Genomic DNA, 17,312 nt, shown 5'->3' on the forward strand with positions numbered 1-17,312 from the left:
GAATCAGGGATGGTCAAGGCCAACGCGCCCCGTCACCTTTGGCCGAACCCAAATATAGTGCGATGCCGAGCGAGGATAGACCCTAGCTGGTTTCCTTGGACTTGACACTGTCGCCTGAAGGCTGAAGCACACACTCATTTTCTACCTTTGAACCATCGAATGATGACCTGTTGAGAAAAAGTCCGATAGGACTAAGTGCTGGTCAGTGGCTGGCTGATTTCGAGTGAGATTCAGAACCATTGAAAGAGACTGAGTGAGAGCCAGTCAGGTGGAACAGAAGAGCGAGAGGAACGGAACCATGCCCGCCTTCACGATGCTCAGCGGCAACATCCAGACGCGGCGCGCCCGCATCGCCGTCATCGCCTTTCTCGTTATCGTTTTCCTGCTTTTCTTCAACAACTCCCATCTCGGCAGGGGAGGCGGCACCGCATATCTGGATCCGGCGGATGCTGGACGGCCGCCCGCAGCGGCCGACAAACCGACGCAGCAGCAGCCGCCGCCACCACACGGGAACCAGGACAAGGACGGCGAGATTCCTGTTGCCCACGGCGAGCCCGACGCCGCGAGCGACAAGCTCAAGGCCGACGCCGAGGGCGGGGATTCGTACCGCAACCAGGACGAGAAACTGGTCAAGCAGCCGCCGCCCACAAACGCCGGCGCCAACGGCAACCCCGGAGACGCCCCGAAGCCCAGCGACGCCGCGACGTCGAAGCCGCTGCCGCCGACGCCGCCCGCCGACTGCGAGTCCTTTGAGAACTGGATGCGCAAGCGGCCCGGTCCAGCGTCCGAGGGCAAGCGCCAGTTCCCGCTCGTCCGGCCCCGTCCGGAATGTCGTACTTTCCGCCTACCGGCCATGGAAGCGCTCATCGAGCGCATGAAGGGCGTCATCAAGGACCCGGACCTGCACCGGCTGTTCGAGAACGCGTACCCGATGACGCTCGACAGCATGGTCAAGTGGCGCGGCTTCGCCAACGAGACGGACGAGGCGACAGGTGAGACGCGCGTGACGGACCAGGAGCTCACGTACGTCATCACGGGCGACATCGACGCCCTCTGGCTCCGGGACAGCGCCGAGCAGATCAGCCCGTACCTGTCGCTGCTCGAGGCGTCCGAGGACCATGACTCCCTCGCGGGCCTGTGGCGCGGGCTCATCAACGCGCACTCGAGGTACATCGTCATCTCGCCCTACTGCCACAGCTTCCAGCCGCCGCCCGAGAGCGGCATCCCGCCGACCCACAACGGCGCCTACACGCACAACCACCCGATGCCGCCCTACGACCCCCAAAAGGTTTTTGACTGCAAATGGGAACTCGACTCGCTCGCCTCGTTCCTTAAAATGTCTGTGGCGTACGCCGAGAAGACGGGCGACTGGCGGTTCTTCGGCAAGTACGGCTGGGTCGATGCCGTCGAGGCGGCCGTCAACGCCGCCGGCGCCATGCGCCTCGGCACCTACTCGGCCGAAGGCAAAGTCGAGAAGTCGGCCTGGACTTTTGTGGGTTGGACCAACAGGGGTTCAGAGACTTTGACTAATGACGGGCTCGGTAACCCGATCCGGGAGAATGGCATGGTGCGGACGGCGTTCCGGCCGTCGGACGACGCGTGCATCTTCCAGTTCCTCGTGCCGGCCAACATGATGTGGGCCAAGTACCTCGAGTCGGCGTCCGAGATCATGGCACGTCTCGAGGGCGACCGGGCGCGCAACCTGACGACGGCGATGCGCGAGCAGGCGCTCGGGATCCGCCGGGGCATCGAGCGGGATGCCATTGTCAACCGGCCCGGGTTCGGCGACATCTTCGCGTACGAGGTGGACGGGTACGGCGGCGCTAACCTCATGGACGACGCCAACGTGCCGTCGCTGCTGGCGATGCCGTTGTGGAACTTTACCCAGACGAGCCTGGGGCCCGTCGAGGATGAGAAGGACAAGAAGGCGACGAAGCACAACTACACCGAGGTGTACCGCAACACGCGCCGGTTCGTGCTCAGCGACGCCAATTCGTACTTCATGAAAGGCCCCGTCATCTCGGCCGTCGGCGGGCCGCACGTCGGGCCGGGCAAGGCGTGGCCGATGGCGGCTGTCATCGCGGCCATGACGGCGTACGACCCGATCTCGGGCGTCGAGGACGTCGACGGAGAAGTCGGGGCCCAGATGCGCATGGTGCTGGACTCGACGGCAGGTACGGGGGTCCTGCACGAGAGCGTCAACAGCTGGAACGAGAAGGACTGGACGCGGGCGTGGTTCGGCTGGGCCAACGGCCTGTTTGGGGAGCTGATTTTGCGGATCGAAGAGGCGGAGAAGAAGAAGGGCGGCGGCGGTGGCTTGCTGGAGAAGAGCTGGCAGGACTCGCCTGCGTCGAGCACGGCGAGTTCTCCAAAGATATGAGCACTTCAGAGGGTTAGTATGTACTAGAGTATGTATTAGATGATGTACAAGTATATGAATAGATTTTAACTATGCCGGGGTATAAGAGAGTGGTAAGGATGGTTTTGGTTTCAGAGGACATTCATGTAGTATTGAACTGACTGAAGATGTAGCTATTCGAAGCTGCGTTAGTTTGGGTTACCTGTGCCGTTGGTCTTATTGTTGGACGAAGTTATTCACAACCTGCCAGGTGAAAGCTGCCGGCCGAGGGGGGAACCATAGTGAGGCAGTTGCAACCCAGATTTCCTTCCTTCCTCCGTTCCTGCCAGCCAGATCCGGATTAATCCCGAGATCCGGTATTCTGCCGATTTTACCGGTGATACATACAGAGTACAGGTAGCGTGTTGCGTACAAGTCCTTAATACACAAGTCTCATAATGTATAACCTAAGAAGAAAAAGAAAGACTTGGGCTCTCAGGCAGTCTTTCCCCCCCCTCCCCCTAGTCTCTAATAAACTTAGGTATCTTATCATTGATGCAAAAAGTCAAAAAACGACGTTGGCCTGATTCGAACAGACGCTCCCGAAGGAACAAGATTTCTAGTCTTGCGCATTAGACCACTCTGCCACAACGCCGATTGATATCGGTTAGCAATTATTGGAGCTTTATGTATCCTGAGTCCACCACCCTATCCACATGCTGTGCTCCCAAGACAATCACCTCTTTTTGTGAAAGTCTCGGCTTGCAGGCGTTGATGATTGTATCTGTTCTTGGTTTTCTTTAATCTTTCATCCGAGTTGTGTTCCAGTTTGGATTGTTCGAGATGCTGCAATCGTCAAACAGTGTTACCTAGAGTTAGTACGAAACATCAAACATCCCAGCTCGAGGAACTTCTTTATGGAAAAACGACCCGAGTTGATTGATTACAATACACTGACTCCTTGTTGAAAGTCCATAGCTCTCTCCTCCACCCTGGTTCTCTCTTGTCCTCAAGCAGCTCACACATACCTCCCGCCCATTCCACTCAACCCCCAATCCTGATCCCCCGGTACCATCATATCCGTCCAAAGGTGCTGGTCCACCGCCATCGGATCATGATACGCCATCGACTGGTCCCATGCCATGCCCGCGTCCCATTCGGGCATCTGCATCGACGCGAGGAAGCTGTCCTGCAACTCGACCTCGCCCACCATCGTCTCCGGGCCTCCTACCCCCGGGCCTCCCCATCTGACCTGCTCTTCCATCTCCCCGACCTCCGCCTGCGCAGCCACCATCCTGAACCACCTCTCGTGCCTCAGCCGCGCAATCTTCACCTTGGTCGCCCCCAGGCTCCATATGTTCCCGCACTCCCTGCCCCCGTCGACCGACATGGCCCGGTACGCCGCGTCGAATCTCTCCAGCTGCGCCACGACCCGGTCCAGGTACTCCCCGGCGTCGAGAATCAGGCCCGGCTGCGTCGCGAGCCGCGCCCTCAGCGCCACGAGGGCATGTGGCAGCTTCTTGTCCGGCAGCGTCGTCTGCCACGGCGAGCTGCCGCTATTGCCGCCGTTGCAGCTCCCTGCCTTCTGCGCTGCCGGGGGACTGCTCGACGACGACGCCGCCGCTGGCGTGTTGGGGCTGATGGCCGCCTCTATCGCCGCCAGCGTGACGTTGGGATTCCCCTCCGACGGATCGAGTGGCTCCGACGTCAAAGTCGGCGTCGTCGTCGAGAGGCTGTTATCGCCGCCGCCGCCGCCGCCGCCCCACGATGATGCGAGCCACGCCCACCGGCTCAGCATCATGACGGCGTAGACCATGTGCGACGTCGTCGATATCGGCATAGTGCAGAAGCTATCCTCGGGCATCGAGAGCCAGGTGTCGAACCACGCCTTCAACGCGGCGTTGGACTGGTAGAAGGCGTCCAGCGTCCTGCTCGGGCCCCCTCCGCCGCCAAAGTAGTCGAGGGACTTTGACAGGGAGGCGAGCAGCTCGGCATCGATGTTGGGGGGCTCATGGATGCGGAGTCGGGCGGTGGCCATTCGTATCTTGAGAAAGGCTGTGCGCAACGATGTTAGTGCGGGGGACCAAGAAAAGACGACAACGACGACGGTTTGCAGATGAGACTTGCGGTTATGTCGTAGCCTGGGAGGCATTTCGGTCTGGAGCTTGTTGAGCTCGGCCCTAAACCCGGAGACATATGCCGATACGGGCGCTCGAGAGACGGTATCCTCTTCCCCGTCGGCGTCTTCCTGGGACCTCAAGTCGTATATCCTCTCGCAGAGCCGTTGGATCTTGACGATGTAAACAAGGTGCATATCCGACTCGTGCTCCCCGCTCTCTTGGAGCTCCCGCATGCACTGCTGCATATACCCCGAGTATCTCATTGGGTCTATCTGGCGTACTTCCATGGAAACCCTTGCTGGTGTCAGTAGTTGCTACTTCGTTACAGGTTCGGGAAGCGACGTCGACTTACGCAGAGGAGAGGTACCACACCGCCAGCAAGACACGCCGCTCCTCGTTCGTCCGCTCCCTTAGCTCCCATGGGCGCATCACCAAGAGTCTGGTACGCTCGGGCAGGCTCGGGCTGCTCTTCAGGCCCAGCTCGCCCACAAGACAGGCGGCCAGGGACACGAGCTGGTTGAGCTGCGCGTGGATGAGGCAGTGGTGGTGGAACCACGCGATCATGACCACGAGGCCGAGCAGGAGGTCGAAGGACCTCTCGGACCGCAGCATCATGTAGTCGGCGACGTGATTCAGCAGACGGTACATTTGCCCCCGCCTCGACCTCGTGCTCCGGTACGACGCCACCATCCGGATGGCGGCCATGAGGAAGGGCCTCGTCGCGCCGAGGGTCGAGGCCGAGACGCCATCGGGTACCAGCACGAACGGGAACCGCGGCGCCAGCTCCCTACGGTAGATCTTCAGCAGGTTCTCATCCGTGTCAGGAGGCGGCGGGGCCTCGCCGGGCTCAGGTCTGCATATGCATTTAGGCGGGACGAACGAGTTATACGACTCGGGGATGTTGATTGGACCGGCACTGGCTAAGTTCAACACAGTACATGGAGATTCCGGAGTCTGCGTGTAGAAATCCGGCCCCGGGTGGCCGGATGGTAGTGCGGTGGAGTAGTCGGCGACCAGAGGTGTCTGTCTTGCAAAGGAGGCGGGTTGGGAGGCCTCGGCTGTGAGGGCGGAGGTGTTGCCAGATACTCGTAGGGAGTTCACGAGACGGTTCAAGCGATCTTCCAGCTGGGTTGTTTTCCTGTGTGAGGGTGTTTCAGTGGTTTGTAACCGACATGCTGCTTGGGAGGGTGGGGGGTGGTCTGGATCATGTAGGTATCCTTCTCTGGACAACGCCACCATATGCAAGACATATGACATGTTTGGGGAACATCATGTGGATCTAGAACAACCGAGAGGATCTTGCAAGGGGCACAGCGTAGTCTACTCACGATGGCTTGCTATGTCTCTTTTTCCTTTTCTTGTGTATTTGTGCGGTACAGGTCTTGAATAGACGCTCACACCTATAGACACGAGCGCATTCCATGGTCAGCCGACTTCTAAAAGTGGTAAAGCACGATGCAGATTGTATTGTATTCTTTCTTCTGTGGGTCGCTCTATTGGTCGAAGCAGCGCCGACGAGTCATCCAAGCAAATAGCCGACGACGACACTCGCCGTCACGGGTCCGGACATCTCAAGTAAACACCGGCCCAAGACAGAACGAGATCAACCGTGGAGCTACGAGACGCAAGAAGATCTTATATAATCGCACAGAAGAAAAGGAGACACAACGTACCTGTCACACTTTGATCCCGGCGTGTCGTTGGACCGGAGGCACTTGGCTTTGGCCGACGCACATTGCGCACAAGCAGCGCCCCATCGCGCGATGGACGGCAGACGGGCCCGTTCCGGCTGTGGGCTCCCAGTCGATGGGGACGGTGACGAAACCGTAGACATTCTTTTGTTTCTTCTTCTTCTCTTCTTCTTATTGTTCACTAGCGGGCCCTGCCTGTGAACTGACGATGGACGGGGGTGGTTGTATGACCAGAGCGGCCACCTTCGGCGGGGGCAGGGGCAAAGAGAGGGTGTCCACCAGTCTCCGGTATCGTATGGCTTCACCTCCTTTCCAACAGACGTAACGATAGGCTAAGAAGGCATCGAAGGGTTCGGAGGTTTATCAACAAGAGGGCAGTCCGCCGGGAAGAAAGGAGGAGAAGAGAATGTCCTCGCCAGCTCATCGGGAAAGGGCTGATATCTCCCCCAAGCCATGTCGTCCGTCCGATGTCCAAGGCCGGAGTTTTCGAGCCCTTGGTAAAAGTCCGACCCCTGCGCGTACCTAGGGCTATGTTGGAGGGGCCAACCCCAACTCTTTGGCGCGAGACACGGTACGTACGCGGCAATCCTGCTCTAGCGTAAGCCACATGGGTGAGGATCCCCCCAGGGATCGGGGTTTGGCGGTAAAGGCCGGCCTAGTGGTCGAGAATCTACCATTCTGGGGGTTCGATGTACGGTTGAAACGGGTTGATAGTGTTGCCGCCGGACGTGTTGTAAAGGCTGGATGATGCAACGAAGGGGCTCAGACTCTTCACGATGATGAATGCTCCGACCGCAGCAGCCTTCATGAATACGAAACAGAGCATCAACGAATTGCTTTTTATTAATGGGCGTTTTTTCCTTGGCGATGTCATCTCAAAATCTTGTCCGCGAGCGCCCGGGCAAACTCTCCAGTTCCGCCCTCATCATCTCCATCATTAAGATTTTCAACCAGGCTTCTAGACGATGTTTTACAAGACGTCCTAGTTGATTCAAGACTTCTTCAGCATGTTCGGCTACAAGCACTAGCAAGGTTCGTTTCATACTCGTAATGTTACGTACGCTTGTGTAATGATACCCGTTCTTCCAAAGATTGCAGGCTGGCTTCCTTACCCACCCAGGCGATGTGACATATTCAGATATCGCACCATAACCTGTTGGAATCCGTTCTTTGGTTCCATTCAACGTCTCCCGTGTAATCAGGACACCAATGGGAGGCTAGCCTGCACGCGGCTAGAGCCTAGACATGGAGTAGGTGTCGGGCTTCGGCAAAACAGCCATATCCGAGAACGTCGACTCAGATGCCCAGGCCACGGCATACAGTTGGCTGAGCAGCCTTCATCCCCTGCAGCAATTTTCAGCACATCAAGGAAAGTTTACAATGCCCATCCAAAGAGTGCCTTCAGCCGCGCCGGACGCTTCTTCGAGCATTGCAGGCAGTCAAAGCCGCATCATTCAACTCGTCATCGAGGCCATTAGAAATGCAAATCTTGACAGGCGGCGTGCAGCGCCAAACGGAAAAAAGACTCGCAGAACCCCCGCCCTCGCCATCGACCTCAGTTTCCAAGGGATGCAGACTATCCCTGACACCGTCATCGAATTGACCAACGGCGACCTAGAACGGTGGGCAGCATAGGAATCTCCGATAAAATCATAACTAAGCTCTTATCACTTTAGGCTGATGGTTTCTCACAATCTACTGACTTCTCTCCCGGTTCGACTATGCGAGTGCGCAAACCTTCGACACCTGATTGCTAGGAACAACAACATAGACGTGTTCCCGTTGCCTGTACTGTTCTTCCAAGCAAGACCTCCCATCATCAGTCCCTAACTCGCACACAGATATGCAACCTCAGATCGCTAGAGACATTAGATCTCGGGTACAATAAACTGAGAGTTGTCCCTGAACAGATTGCTCATCTTTCATCGCTCAAAGTGCTCTCCATTCCGCACAACCTCGTCACAAAACTGCCGTTCGGCATCGGCAGTATGAACTCATTAAGAAGCCTAAAGATTGACAGGAATCCTCTCGAGTTTCCCCCGCCAGAGATACTTCGATCCCTGGATGAGAAAGATGCGACAGATACCTTCGTGGCCGAGCAGATCAAACGATTCCTCAGACAGCACGAACACATTCAACGCACAAACTCCACAGGGGAAACCAGTCTGGTCGATGCGGCAAACACCATTGCCAGGTGTTTGCCCGATTTGCATAAAGTTCTTTTGACCCTCGGAAGCTCAACTCGACAGACACTCACCATTAAATCACCCCTGGAAAGAATTGTCGAACGCACTGGCATATGCTTACGGGAAGTACAACTGTTCGTTCAATTTGCAGTGGAAGAGGACTCGGAAGATGCTAGGCTTGGTCTTCCAAGAGCTTGCAAGACACTCTTGGAAGCCTGCTCGCGAATATGCTCGGAAATCCTGAACAACACCGATCTAATTGTCGACAAGGTGGGAGCCCACAAAGTCCGGGGGCTGCTGGGTCTCATGCACCGAACGTGCATGGAACTACGGCTTGTGGTGATCGCGAGGAGCTTTGTTGAACCGAAAACCCCTGAGAGCACTTCATCAACAAACGGCCTTGTCACTAGAAGACTGGCGTCTCGTCAAGTAGCTACAGGTGGCATGAGGGCCTCATCACTTCCCCTGGACGACGGTCTGCCGACGGCCATTCTGACACGGGACCCAGAATCTCTCAAGGCGAAAGCTTCGGCCCCTTCCGACGGGGACGTATCATTCAACGCACTGTCACACTCTCTACAAGAAGCATGTGGTCTTGTCCTGGCAACCATACCTCTGCTGAGCGACCAGATCTTGGCCAGTTGGAGCAAGGACACGGCACGCAAGCCCGGACCTCGGCCAGTGAGACTGTGGGAAACTCTACTTACCACCTGCTCGAGTAACCGGCAGAAGGCTGTACTTTTAAGAACCTGCCTGAACTCCCTCTCTACCAGAGATCTGGCGACAAGAGACCAGCCACTGCTCGTCGACTCTGCTTCTCAGTTGATAAGCAGCTGGACCCAACTTGGCGGGCACCTGATAACGCTGAGAGACGCACTGCGTCTCTCGGCTGACGTCAAACGCTGTCTCCGCATCATACAGACGACCATGAAAAAGTGTGCGCATCTGCTTCGCCTCTGGACGGAAAGATCCGCGAGCAAGCAGCCTCTCGAACAGGAAGCGTGAGTCGATCAACGATTGAAATCACAGTAGTGATTTGTAGTGCAAGAAACATGTGACTTGCCAAGTGTCAAACTAAGGATACCTTAAGTCTAGTTTTAAATTTGAACCTGCTTGATGATGCTGTTTGCGATCGGATAGTTCCAGCTGGAGGTAGAAGCGGGAGGCGCAACAGTCCCTCTGTATGGTTCCTCGGGGAACGACGGAGATGGCATCTCCCAACCAGTCTTATGAGAGGCTATAATGGTGGAATAGCTTCTGGAACCGTTGGTTCAACATCAAGACTGTCCAGGCCTACGTGTGAACACATCCGAACACCACCACCACCAGCAAGGCTAATGACAGACCCTTGACATTATACCCGCATGATGACACTCGGCTCTCCAAACAACATCGGTCTAAAGACTCTACCCAAGCCCAGCTTGTTCAATAGTCCCCCCTCCATCTCACTGCCGCTTTCCGGAAACCGCCTTCTCCTCGTCCCCGCCCTTCCTCCTTCCACGCACTCCCAGCGCGGCAAACCTCTTCCTGACGCCGCCGCCCTTCCTCTCATCGGCCGCCGTGCTCGCTACGGGCTGCGACACGGATGACCGCCTCAGCAGGCTCAGCTGCGTCGACGCCCCGAGCGACGGCGGCGGCGACGACTGGCCTCGCTCCCGGGCCGACAGCCTCGCCCTCTTCCTCACGGCGAAGAAGCCCAAGACGCGCCGGTAGAGCTGCGTGGCCTTCCCCTGCGTGATGAACTCGTATATCTGCAGCGAGAGCGCGATGAGAAGCAGCGTCGCCACCAGGCTGAGGACTTGTTCGCGCGTGTCAGGGTCAGCTTAGGGACGAGGGGAGGAGGGTATGGAGACAGGAGAAACTTACAGCATGCAAGGAGCAGCGTCCCGGCCGTGGCTGGCTGGGCCAGGCCGACGACGTCGATCTGGAAGATTCCTGGAGGGCTGTGTTAGTGACACCGAAGTTGACCACAGCAACCCTTCTCTCCCATACAGTTCAAGGGCACTTACCAGTAGCCCAAGACAGCGGCGCCTAGGGATGTAACGTCAGTAAAGCTCCGCAGGAAACACAAAGGAGGGGGAGGAGGAGCCTGGAAGCACTTACAAAGACGACGGTGGCCCCCGTAAAAATGAAGAGGATCTTGGACTGCTCGCTCGCCGAGAGCGCTTCCTCGATATTGGCCTCTCGCTGCCTCAAGTCCAACAAGGTCGTGATCTAGATCATCCCCGTTAGCAATTTTCCATGTCTCCCACGTATGAAACAACACTCTGCCTTGACGATCACATGATGTGCCATCGAGCTTTTGGAGACGACAAGATTGTGAAAAGGGGGGGGAACCAGGGAGAAGAACCAACCGAGTCCCGCACGCGGTTCGCGTCCTCCTCCAACCTCTTGAAGAAATCCAGTGTCGGGTGCTTATACGCCTTGACGGCGCCCTGCCTCTCCGTCATAGCCACCGCCATCGCCGCCGTCGCCGCCCCGGTCGTGAGCCGGCGGCCCACCTCGGCCTCGCGGAACCCGTCGAACACGCGCTCCTGCGACCGGAGCACCCGCTTGATCATGTTGATCTCCTCGCGCACGTCGTCAATCTCCTGCAGCAGCTCGATCTCGGCCCGCAGGTCGTCCAGCACCGTCTTGGACGTGCCCATCTTGCTGATGGAGGCCTTGAAGTTGGCGTACCGCTTCATCACCTCGTTGGACTGTAGCATGAGCGAAGTCAGCGCTTGGCTTCACCAGGAATCCGATAGTCTTCTTCGGTGTGTCTGGTCTGTCCCCTGATATCGAACACTCGCTCGAAGGGTGAGAGGGGGAGAGTCTACTTACAACATGAGCGATGGACGCCGCAAAGACGTTGCAGTAGCTCCGCGGCCCCTCGAACTGGAAGTGGAACTCTTCCTCGCTGTGACCGACGGCGCTCTCAAGGACGGCCTCGACGATGCGCATCATGTCCGTCGTCTCGGACCGTATGTCTCGCATCCCCAACACGCGGTGCTTGATGCCGTTAAGCAGCGTCTTGGCGTTCTTGTCGTCCCATCGGTCGGGGAACGCGCTGATGACCGTGTCTGCGTCGAATGTTGTTGTCAGCCGAGTCTTCTTTCTCCCGTCCATCGACTCCCCTCCCAATCCTTCATCGAGTTCCCTTTTTTGCCCCCTTTGATAACCAAGAATAAGGGGTTGGGGAAACAACAAGAAACAAGAATGAAGAGCCCCAAAGGACCAGACTCACTCTCGTCAATCTTCCACACCCAAAGCTGCGCGACGACCAAGATCTGCTTCCGCCGCTCCCGGTCCATCCGCCTCCTCTCGCGCGACACCTTGGCCTGCACGCTGCTCGCCTGATCCTGCCGCCCCGCCATCCTCCCCAGCTCCGCCTTGGTCCCGTCCGTCTTCTTCTGCTTCGAGCTGCTCTGCCGCGACAGCGTCCGCTGCACGTGCCTGTCGAACGGGTTCTGCTGCCATTTCTGCTGCTGATGCTGCTGATGCGGCTGCTGTGTCGTCGTCGTCATCGTCATCGCCCGGCTCCGGCTCGCGCCCCCGTCCTCCGTCTCCGCCGCGTCTGCATCGGACCTCGTCGTGGCCGCCGCTGCCGCCACCGTGAGACGCGCCTCCACGCGGCTCAAGTAGCGAAAGAGGACTTGGCTCTCGCTGCGTAGAGCCAGGTCCGCGGCGCTGAGGGACTCGTGGTACGACTGGTCTAGCGACCGCGGCACGTGCAGCTCCGACTTGGTGAAGCTCGTGCGCAGCTTCGCCATCGCGTCAAAGTGCGCCAGGTGCGGGAAAAGATGGTGCTGCAGGTTCGTCGGCATCGCGCCGAGTGGGTGTCTGGGCTTGTTCGCCGCAGCCGGCGCGGCCGGCCGTGCCGCCCCCCTCCTGCCGTCGGTGTTCCCTCCTCCACCGCCGCCGCCGCCTCCGGTCCCGATCGTCGGCCTAGAGGGAGACACGCGCGCCTCGTCTCCGATCTGCACGTCTTGCAGGCTCCTCTTCGTGCCATCGTCAATATCGACGTCGATGACGGGCAGGACAATGGAGAACATCTGTGACTTAGGCGGCGCGGGCGTCGGAGACAGAACCGCCGGCGGTGTGCCCGAGACCCCTCCTCCGGGTATGGGTCCCGGACTGGGCCCCATATCCGGCGCACCTCCGCTACCGGCGTCCGCAGCAGCCGCCGCCTCCATCTTGAAATGCGGCTTCCGATACGGCGCGTTGATCCGGATCTCATGGTACGTCTCCTCGATAAACGCAACGATCCGGTCACACTCGGCGTCCGTCCGGTGGTCCATTGCGCAGATCCTTTGAACGAGGTCCATCACCCACGCCACATTGTTCGCGGGGAGGTGAAACCACCTCTTAACCGGTTTCTCGTCCCTAATCCGCGACGCGTACGAGATCTTGCGTCTCTTCTGGCTGACATGCTTCCGCATCTCCTTCATGTTCAGCCCCGCCGGAGCTGCCGACGGACTGCCGCCCCCTCCATCCCCTGACGGCGGCTGGAGTAGGGGCGACTGAGGCGGCGAGTACGCGGTGGGGGTGCGGGCTGGCGACATCCCCGGGCTCCTCGTCGGGCTGACGGCTCTCGAATGCGCCCTCGACCGCACGGGGCTCCTCGTTCGGCTCCTCGTTGGGCTCCCCACGGGACTCTTGACCGGGCTCTCGGCCGCGGGTGGCGGCCGCGGGCTGAGCTTGTCCTCCGTGTCGGGGTCGTACAACATGTCCCACACGCTCATGCTCTCGAAGCTGCACTCGCTCGTCGGGGACCAGAACAGGCCCTGGAAGTAGCGGCACGCCTCGACCTCGGCCTCCTGGTTGGGCTTCGACGGCGGCCGCGCCCGCTTGGGCCGTTGGTTCCACGCCGCGACGCCCTGCTTCGGCACGACCTGCGGCGAGTTGAACAGGTCGGCGATAGAGCCCCCGCGGCTCAGCAGCCTTGCGAGGCTCTGTGGCGTCTCGCCCGTCGACGAGATGACGGTCGGGTCGGCGCCTGCCTCGAGCAGGTCGCGCACCATGGCCTTGTTCTCGTTCTTGACGGCGTGGTGTAGCGGCGTGCAGTCCTCCGTGTCGCGCACGTCGACGTCGGCGTCGGCCGCCAGCAGCGACGCCACGACGGCCTCGTGCTCGAACATGACCCCCGCGTGCAGCGGCGTCTGGTCGTCCTTGTCCTGCAGGTCCACGTCGGCGCCGGCGGCGATGAGGATCCGCACGACGCCGTCGTGGCCCTCGGAAGCTGCCTGGTGCAAGGGGGTGCAGTATTCATTGCTCATGGTATCGACGTCGGCGCCCTGCTCGACCAGCATCCTCACGATGGCTTCGCGTCCGTGGCGCGCCGCGACGCTCAGCGGCGTGAAGTCGTTGGTGTTCTGCGCCTCGATGGACACCAGCCCTGTCGCGAGAAGCATGGCCACGACGCCCGCGTGCCCGCCCCGCGCGGCGTCGTGCAGCGGTGTGTCCCCGACGGCGTCCTTGGTCGCCGGGTTCGCGCCGGCGTCGAGTAGCACGCGGATGGCGTCCTCGCAGCCCCGGCGGCTCGCGATGTGCAGGCTCGTCCCCAAGTCCTGGTTCGGCGCGTCGACGACGGCTCCATTCTCAATCAGCACGCCCACGATGCCCGCGTGCCCGTTTCGGCTCGCCTCGTGCAGCGGTGTCTCACGGAAGCTCTCCTCGGCCCTGACGTTGGCACCACGGCGGAGGAGCGTGCCGACCACGTTCGCGTGGCCGTTGCGCGCGGCGAGGTGGAGCGGCGTGCACTTGTCGGCATCCTGGACGTCGATGTCGCACTTGGGGTTCGTCTCGAGTATGGCGTTGACGATGGCGTCACGGCCGAGGCGCGCTGCGTGGTGTAATGCTGTGCGCTCATCCTCGTCGCGGGAGCGGAGGACCGAGGGGAGGGAGGTGATGAGCTGGCGGACGTGGGCCTCTGTCGCGGTTGGATCCGACGTGTCTGTCGCGATGACCTCGATGAGCTGGACGTATGCTGCAACGTGTTAGTCGAAGATCATGATGCGGGTGTAAGAGTGAGTATAAGAATAAGAGAGTGGGAGTGAGAGTGAGAGTAAGACTGTAGGTGAGAGTCAGGGTGCAAGACATTGTCAGAGTGCAAGCGAGAATGAGTGAGTGTAAGTGAGTGATTGAGACGACTCTCACCTTCTTTCATGGGTGAGTCCATTCTGATTCAGTTCCAAGAGAAATTGCGGTATTCAAACCCGCACTGGCAATATCATTAACAACAATGGCATTGAAGAGACAAAACGCAAAACGACAACAATAGTCGAGCTGAATCCTTCCACCGAAAGTGGCGTTCTTCTAATATGGGAGATGAGCCAACGCGAAATAATCGATTCATGCCCCTCTCTTCACTCCCAATCTCTGGTGACGCCGGCGGCCCATCGTGAACTTGAACCGCTGACACTTACACGAGCGACCATCGCCCGAACCCTCACGGCATGACATGTCTTGGATTGCCCGAAAAGCCTAGTTAGCCCCTCGACCTCCTCATGAGGCATAACGTTCCATTGACAACCTTTGCGCGGCCGGGAAAAGTCACCCGGCGCAGTCACCAAGACATCCAGGGCGCCTCCTCACGTGGGGGAAATCTCTGTTGTTGGGGGTCACACTGCAACCACTACGACTGACCTAGTGAAGCCCTTTTTAAACGTTTCTTCGTCCAACCATTACGCGTGACCTTTTTCTTGTTACCTCCTCCGCCTCCACCTCCGCTTCGACAACCATTTCTCTCCCACCCTATCCGAATTACGTACGCCACTCCCGCCTCTTCTTCTTACCGTCCGACACGGATAACTCCCGCCGCTATCAGCTTCTGCACCTTTGCCTTGATGTCGGCGTTCTTCATGTGCTCCGTCAGCGCCGCCGGGTCCGACTGCGCCTGCTGGAGGATCGACTGCATGATGGGGTCGTTCATGATGCTCATGATCTACAGGGGCCGTTAGTAAACTAATTTCTTTGTGTGTGGCAGCACAAAAACAAAAAAAAACACCAGACGGACGCGGCCGCCGGCTGCGTGCACTCACCTCGGGGTCGCGGGCCAGGCGCTCCTTGGTCTGCTCCTCCGACTCGTTCTCGCGAGCCGCATACATGGCGTTGAAGGCCTTCTGTTGCTGCTGCTCAATCTCGCGTGCGTTGGCGCCCTTGTGGTGCTCCTGGTCGACCTTGGCCGCTTCGGTGCAGGCGTCGACCGACTTGGAGTATTCGCGCATGCCGTGGAAGGCCTGCGCCTTGCGGATGTAGGCGCGGATGAAGGTCGGGTCCTTCTTGATGGCCGTGTTGCAGTCCTCGACGGCGCTGGGGAACTCGAGCAGCTTGACAAACGCCGCCGCGCGGTTGCTGTAGCCTCGGGGGTCTTCGGGCGCGCGCTTGATCATCTCAGTGTACGCCGCGACGGCGCCGGGCCAGTCGCTCTCCTTGAACTTCTTGTTGCCCTCCTCACGGGCCTCCTCGGCCTTGGCCGGGTCGAGGTAGGCGAGGCGTGCCTGCTCAATCTTGTTGCGCTCAGCCGCGCGCAGCTTGGCGTTTACCTCGGGGGTGCGGTGCTCCGTCAGAGACTTCTTGTAGTTCTCGACAGCGAGCTCGAGGTTGCCAAGCTTCTCGTAGGCGGTGCCGATGCGGGCGTATGACTTGGCGATCAGCTTGAAGTCGGCGTAGATCTCTCGGCCCTCCTCGACGGCCTTGGTGCACGTCTCGATGGCCTTCTCGTAGTCGCCCTTCTCAAAGTAGGCGGCGCCGAGGTTGTTAAGGTAGGTGATATCCTTGTGCAGCTCCCAGGCCTTGGTGTAGTGCGCGATGGCCTCGTCGAAGTTGCGCTTCTTGTAGTTCTCGGTGCCCAGCGCCTTCTCCTTGTCAGCCGCCTCCTTGGCCTTCTTCTTCTCCAAAGCCTCCTCGTCAAGCTCTTCTTCAGGCTCGGGCGCGGGCTCGGGGGTCGGGGCCTTCTTAGGCGCGGGCTTCGACTCGGGAGGGGGAGGGGCGTCGCGCATCTCGGTATCCGGGGAGACGTCGTCGGGCATGCCCATCTGCATGTCAACGCCCATCAAGACACCGAGGACCTGGAGCATGCGGGGGTCGGTGAACAGATCGGGCGAGCCCTTAGGGTTCTCCTTCATCTGCTGAAGCCTGGCCATGAAGGTAGGGTCTGCGAGGAAGCCGGCCGTCTTGGGGTTCGCGGCGAGCTTCTGGAGGAGTTGGGGGTCACTGAACATGTTGCCGAGGCCACCGGTCGGGTCGCCGGCGTCTATAGTCAGTCAGTCAGCATCGTCTGCGACTCAGCTTCGGGGGAGATGGGAGAATGGTTGAGCGTACCGCCACCGGCCTCTGCCTTCATCGCCTTCTGGGTGGCAGCGAGATCCTTCTTCAACCCAGCGTTGTTAGGGTCGACCTTGAGTCCCTCCTCGTAGGCGTCGTTTGCGGCGAGCAGGTCGCCGAGACCATACTGCGCTGTGCCCAGGCGTCCCCAGCCCTTCGCCCAGTCGGGCTTGAGCTCGGTCGTCTTCTTAGCATCTTCCAGAGCGTTTTGCCAGTCCTTCTTAGAAGCGTAGGCGGCGGAGCGGTTGCTGTAGAGGATGTGGTTTTCAGGCTGGAGCTCGATGGCCTCGGTGAACTTGGCGCTGCAAGATGTCAGCCTGGAAGATGGCATGGAGAATTGGGGTGATCGAGAGGATTGGGCGGAAGGGGGAGAAGAAGACTTACACGGCCTCATCAAAGTTCTTTTCGGCAATGGCCTTGTTGCCGAGAGCCTTGAGCTCGTCTGCGGAAGCCATATTGATTTCCGGGCTGTGTGTATTTATGTTTTTCGGGATTGAGAATGTACTTGGTTTGTTCGTATGTACGACTTGTTGAAATCTCGAATTAGAAATTGGAAGTGCGAGCGTTTGGAGATTTGGGAAGGGGGGGTATCTGATTGGGTTGTGGAAATGTAAAGTTGAGTTTCTCGTCTCGACCGTCTGGGTGAGGCGGACAGCAAAAAGGCAACAGC

General features: G+C 59.0%; 5 protein-coding genes across 5 annotated transcripts; 2 read left to right on the top strand and 3 right to left on the bottom strand.

Annotated features, from left to right (window-relative positions):
• The first annotated feature begins 78 nt into the window (after positions 1-78).
• On the top strand, positions 79-2,685 carry CDEST_12010 (Putative metal-independent alpha-mannosidase, six-hairpin glycosidase superfamily). Its single transcript, XM_062928166.1, has one exon. The coding sequence runs from the start codon at positions 299-301 to the stop codon at positions 2,378-2,380; it is 2,082 nt and encodes a 693-aa protein (XP_062784217.1). The 5' UTR covers positions 79-298; the 3' UTR covers positions 2,381-2,685.
• A 671-nt stretch (positions 2,686-3,356) lies between these two features.
• Positions 3,357-6,556, bottom strand: CDEST_12011 (Putative zn(2)Cys(6) fungal-type DNA-binding domain-containing protein; the record flags this gene model as incomplete). The annotated part of the gene is made up of 5 exons (XM_062928167.1): positions 6,132-6,556; positions 5,787-5,858; positions 4,811-5,596; positions 4,466-4,752; positions 3,357-4,393 (listed from the first exon to the last, which is right to left on the bottom strand). Exons 1-5 carry the CDS (start codon positions 6,290-6,292, stop codon positions 3,357-3,359), a joined length of 2,343 nt encoding a protein of 780 aa, XP_062784218.1. The 5' UTR covers positions 6,293-6,556.
• Positions 6,557-7,517: 961 nt separating this feature from the next.
• CDEST_12012 (Putative RAM signaling pathway, SOG2, leucine-rich repeat domain superfamily) lies at positions 7,518-9,340 on the top strand (the record flags this gene model as incomplete). Its single annotated transcript, XM_062928168.1, has 2 exons — positions 7,518-7,771; positions 8,005-9,340. The coding sequence occupies exons 1-2, from the start codon at positions 7,530-7,532 to the stop codon at positions 9,338-9,340; spliced, it is 1,578 nt and encodes a 525-aa protein (XP_062784219.1). The 5' UTR covers positions 7,518-7,529.
• A 40-nt stretch (positions 9,341-9,380) lies between these two features.
• CDEST_12013 (Putative Mg2+ transporter protein, CorA-like/Zinc transport protein ZntB) lies at positions 9,381-14,699 on the bottom strand. The gene is made up of 8 exons (XM_062928169.1): positions 14,474-14,699; positions 11,562-14,303; positions 11,159-11,397; positions 10,690-11,034; positions 10,439-10,549; positions 10,345-10,366; positions 10,202-10,270; positions 9,381-10,133 (listed from the first exon to the last, which is right to left on the bottom strand). The coding sequence occupies exons 1-8, from the start codon at positions 14,493-14,495 to the stop codon at positions 9,781-9,783; spliced, it is 3,903 nt and encodes a 1,300-aa protein (XP_062784220.1). The 5' UTR covers positions 14,496-14,699; the 3' UTR covers positions 9,381-9,780.
• A 215-nt stretch (positions 14,700-14,914) lies between these two features.
• CDEST_12014 (Putative Heat shock chaperonin-binding, tetratricopeptide-like helical domain superfamily) lies at positions 14,915-17,290 on the bottom strand. The gene is made up of 4 exons (XM_062928170.1): positions 17,027-17,290; positions 16,640-16,944; positions 15,358-16,571; positions 14,915-15,260 (listed from the first exon to the last, which is right to left on the bottom strand). Exons 1-4 carry the CDS (start codon positions 17,095-17,097, stop codon positions 15,108-15,110), a joined length of 1,743 nt encoding a protein of 580 aa, XP_062784221.1. The 5' UTR covers positions 17,098-17,290; the 3' UTR covers positions 14,915-15,107.
• Between the last annotated feature and the right edge of the window lie 22 nt (positions 17,291-17,312).

Source organism: Colletotrichum destructivum, chromosome 8 (genome assembly GCF_034447905.1).
Source record: "Colletotrichum destructivum chromosome 8, complete sequence".
Classification (NCBI taxonomy): domain Eukaryota; kingdom Fungi; phylum Ascomycota; class Sordariomycetes; order Glomerellales; family Glomerellaceae; genus Colletotrichum; species Colletotrichum destructivum.